The sequence below is a fragment of the Pecten maximus genome, chromosome 14, assembly GCF_902652985.1.
Source record: "Pecten maximus chromosome 14, xPecMax1.1, whole genome shotgun sequence".
In the NCBI taxonomy this organism is placed as follows: domain Eukaryota; kingdom Metazoa; phylum Mollusca; class Bivalvia; order Pectinida; family Pectinidae; genus Pecten; species Pecten maximus.
In genome coordinates, this window is record NC_047028.1 from 8,264,064 (window position 1) to 8,269,063 (window position 5,000).

Here is a 5,000-nt window from a genome sequence, read left to right on the forward strand (position 1 = left end):
ACATTTTTAAATTATACAAGAGTACACAATTTTTAAAGGTATGAAAGTGTTCGAGAGATAAAAAGAAGAAAAAATTATCGCTAATCACTGATAAAGGTAATTACCTCAGAGGTTGCTCGACAGAAGATTGGCCCTCGTTGACAGTTAGTTGGATGCCAGGTTGATAGACAGAAGATTGGCCCTCTTTGACAGTTAGTTGGATGCCAGGTTGATCGACAGAAGATTGGCTCTCGTTGACAGTTAGTTGGATGCCAGGTTGATCAACAGAAGATTGGCCCTCGTTGACAGTTAGTTGTATGCCAGGTTGATCGACAGAAGATTGGCCCTCGTTGACACTTAGTTGGATGCCAGGATGATCGACAGAAGATTGACCCTCTTTGACAGTTAGTTGGATGCCAGGTTGATCGATAGAAGATTGGCCCTCGTTGATACTTAGTTGGATGCCAGGTTGATCGACAGAAGATTGGCCCTCTTTGACAGTTAGTTGGATGCCAGGTTGATCGACAGAAGATTGGCCCTCGTTGACAGTTAGTCGGATGCAAGGTTGATCGACAGAAGATTGGCCCTCGTTGACAGTTAGTTGGATGCCAGGTTGATCGACAGAAGATTGGCCCTCGTTGACAGTTAGTTGGATGCCAGGTTGATCGACAGAAGATTGGCTCTCGTTGACACTTAGTTGGATGCCAGGTTGATCGACAGAAGATTGACCCTCGTTGACAGTTAGTTGGATGCCAGGTTGATCGACAGAAGATTGGCCCTCTTTGACAGTTAGTTGGATGCCAGGTTGATCGACAGAAGATTGGCCCTCTTTGACAGTTAGTTGGATGCCAGGTTGATCGACAGAAGATTGGCCCTCGTTGACAGGTTGGATGCCGGAAAGACAGGATTCTTCATCAGAAGATTGACTCTCATTGACGTCAAATCCACCTATAAAAATAAACAAGATTTGTTTATGAAACACTTTGCCCCCGACCGCCGCTTACTTAAGGTCACAAGTAGGTCAGTGACATTGGAAAGGTGTCGTCACAAGAAATACAAATATAAACATTATATCTGTTATTATAACAGTGGACGACCAGGTCAACAGTTGTGGTAATACACATATGGACACTTACCTCTTTTGGTTCAAGCTAGGTAGCTATGATAACTTTTATAAAGGCAGATCTACGCGTAAGTATCATACAGCGCCAACCAAAAGTTAAAAATATACGTTGGTATTAAACATAATATGTCGGTATTAAATGGGAACAAAATTGTTGGCACCAAGCGGCACCGAAAACAAAGGCAATGAAATACAGCGCAGTAAGAAACGTGGGAGGAAAGCTCTGACCAATGTTAAAGTTTCGAACAGACAGACAGCCCATCTTGGGACATAAATATACTGTGTAGCTTAATTACTGCACCACGCTCGCCACCCGAATAATAAATTTATGGAATTAAGTTGAATTACAATGTGAACTGTTTTGGATTGACATTCCACGTTATTGATTGTGCCATGTGATGAGAGATATAAAGCAATAAGTTAACTAGACAATGTCGGTTCGACATGAATCCCCTGGTCGTCACTTTATCGCCCATTAACTATTCTTTACAGATTTTTTTTTATTATGCCCAGGAGAGCTAAGACGCTGTTTCAGACAGTTGCTGGGGCATAAAAAGAATAAGGATTAAACAGACAAAAGTACCATGCTAGTTTGAACCCAAACATTGTCTAAAAATTATTAGGTCATCTGACCCGAAGGGTCAGGATGACCTATAGTCATCATGTTTCGTCCGTCGTCGTGCGCCGTCCGCCGTGCGTAAACTTTTCACATTTCAAACTTCTTCTCAAGTTCCACCAGTGGGATTGAGCTGAAACTTGCCTGAAATGATGCTGGGATGGTCCTGACCAAGTGTTGTTATTTTTCGGGTCAGTCTGAAATCCAAGATGGCCGCCACAGCCACCATCTTGAAAACACATTTGAAACTTCTTCTCAAGTTCCACTGGTCAGATTGAGCTGAAACTTGCCTGAACTGATGCTGGGATGGTCCTGAGAAAGTGTTGTTATTTTTTAGGTCGGTCAGAAATCCAAGATGGCCGCCACGGCAACCATCTTGAAAAACACATTTTAAACTTCTTCTCCAGTTCCACTCATGCCATTGAGCTGGAAATTGGTGAGGATGTTAAGGAATGAGAGCCAATAAAGTGTTGTTATTTTTCGGCTTCGTAAAAACTTCAACATGGCAGCCACGGCAGCCATTTTGTAACATGATTGCGCAATCATGGTTCTTCTGAACAACACCTATTTCAAACTTCTTCTAAAATTCCACCAGTGGGATTCTGCTCTTACTTACCAGAAATGATCCTGAGATGGTCCTGGCCAAGTGTTGTTATTTATCGGGTCAGTCAGAAATCCAAGATGGCCGCCATGGCAGCCATCTTCAAAAACACATTTTAAACTTCTTCTCCAGTTCCAGCGGTGCCATTGAGCTGGAAATTGGTGAGGATGTTAAGGAAGGAGAGGCAACAAAGTGTTGTTATTTTTCGGCCCCGTAAAAACTTTGACATGGCAGCCACGGTGGCCATTTTGTTACATGATTGCGCAATCATGGTTCTTCTGAACAACACCTATTTCAAACTTCTTCTTAAATTCCATCACTGGGATTCAGCTCTAACTTACCAGAAACGATCCTGAGATGGCCCTTACAAAGTGTTAATATTTTTCAGGTCGGTCAGAAACCCAAGATGGCCGCCATGGCAGCCATCTTGAAAAACACATTTTAGACTTCTTCTCCAGTTCCACTGGTGCCATTGAGCTGGAAATTGGTGAGGATGTTAAGGAAGGAGAGGCAACAAAGTGTTATTATTTTTCGGTCCCATTAAAACTTTGCCATGGTGGCTATTTTGTAACATGATTGCGCAATCATGGTTCTTCCTTAACAACACCTATTTAAAACTTCTTCTCAAATTCCATCAGTGGGATTTAGCTCTAACTTACCAGAAATGATCTTGAGATGGTCTTGACCAAGCGTTGTAATTTTTCAGGTCGGTCATAAATCCAAGATGGCCGCCATGGACAACAGTACCACTTTACTACAGAGAATGCATACTACAATAGTATAAGGGTCTTTAATTTTGAGTCAGATGACCGTTAAGGCCCATGGGCCTCTTGTATTAACTGATCCTTGCCTTGTTCAGCCCACTTCAGGTCCTCCAACCACATCTGTAAAGAATTTGGTTTCTTTCGGAGAGCCCCTGTAATAATTATATAAAACAATGTTAAAAATATTTTTGTAAAGATATATATTAGTGGTGTAAAGATACATTGATATGTGTCAGTAATTATTTGGCCATATGATATGCTGAAACATTTCATGCCATTATCATTTAAATTTACCTCCACTTTACCAGTCATGAATATATAGTCTGTGATGTTAGATTGATCAATTCACAAATCCATGTAAAAATAATAATAAAAGTTTCCACCCGCACATTCGAGACTGAAAAGTCAAAATATAAAAATAAATAAAACATGGTTCATACAGATCTATTAAAACAAAATACAAGCATTTTTCAAGCAGATTCCATGTTGTTTTTCAAGTACTTTTCAAGTACTTTATTGCGATGTTGATGCTTTGGTAAAAGTTCTGACACAATCTGAAAGAGACCCGTGTATGTACAATGAAATACCAATGGCGATGACAAATGGCGTCAAAACAAATATTTATCAGCATCAATCCAATATGGATTTTATTTTGAATTGCCTTGAAAATAAAATTTGATTTATTTCAAATTTCCTGGCAAATAAAATTCAACCAGAATGGTCTGAAAATCAAGCACAATGTTATAAAATTCAAGCACTTTTCATCCACAGGCCTCAAATTCAAGCACTATTCATTTCTGTGCGAACCATGTAAAAAATAAAAATTACGTACTCTTGTACGTTTTTTTAGTGGTGAAATTTTTTTGCTCAGGGTTCAACACCCTGTCGAAGGGGGAGTCAGGGCAGGATATCTAAGAGAACACACATGAAAATTCAGTAAATAATTGTTCATGGACAAACATGCAACAAATTGAAGCGCCTCTTCGAAAAAGTTGTGTTAATATTTTTCTAAAATGTTTGAAATATTTTACACACAATTATTATACTTAAACATACCTTCCTATGAAAGACCTTTATGCATTTCTAGATGAGATTCACTTCTTACGTGAAATGTTTAAAATTTCATAAAGCAAATCCTATTTCGTCCAGATGGACATTTCACATGCTACTGATTACATATATACAACGCTATGAGATGCACGCTATGCCTATTTTTAGCCTGCTTGCTAGGGTTTCAGTAAACTACTGATCGATCAAGATTGACATAAATACTGGACCCAGTCAGTGATTTATTTAGGTGAAATCTACAGCCGAATATAGGCTGCTTCCATTAGCCAAAAAGTGTGTTATTTTCCCAAAATAGTTTTCAAATTTTCCAAAATTTAAAAAAATAGGTCTATAATTGTAATTTTAAATATTTACCTCCATTTTAAAATGGGCATTTACCTAATATTGACAAATGTGGTTATATTCTGCTTCATAATACAGACATGATACCCAAGTTAAAGTAAAAAGTTCCAAAACAAATGCGGCTGTATTTTCCCCAATTAAAAAGGCACAGGTTGTTGTAAAACGAACGTAAAAAAAACACTGCCAGTACATCATAGTAGCATTACACATCTTTTGGACCTACCCTAGTCCGTTTAATTATGGGAAAACAAGTGTGCGAAGAGGCGCTTTAAGGGTTAGTAGCAATCATTATCAATCTTAGCATTTGGCCCAGATGACAAAAAAAAACAAGGTTAATTTAAACAATAAACATGGAACTAAACATGTTTTATTTACGTTGTGCTTTGGCCTTCCATGATTCAATATCATGAATCAGAAAGTCGACCACTATCTTCGCCCGCAGTCTGGAAAAAAATTAAAAACAAAACAAATCATGCAGTGCTCACTAAAATATTTGCACAAATGTTT

The 5,000-nt window shown here is 38.7% G+C and overlaps 1 protein-coding gene across 1 annotated transcript in view; it reads right to left on the reverse strand.

Moving 5' to 3' along the window:
• The window catches only part of LOC117341728, a 9,535-nt gene that overhangs the window by 1,733 nt on the left and 2,802 nt on the right, over window positions 1-5,000 (reverse strand). Inside the window, exons 2-3 of the mRNA XM_033903591.1 lie at window positions 3,170-3,235; window positions 105-927 (exon numbers count right to left, since the gene is read on the reverse strand). Of these exons, the coding sequence (XP_033759482.1) occupies window positions 105-927; window positions 3,170-3,235 (889 nt within the window). The remainder of the gene's footprint in view (window positions 1-104; window positions 928-3,169; window positions 3,236-5,000) is intronic.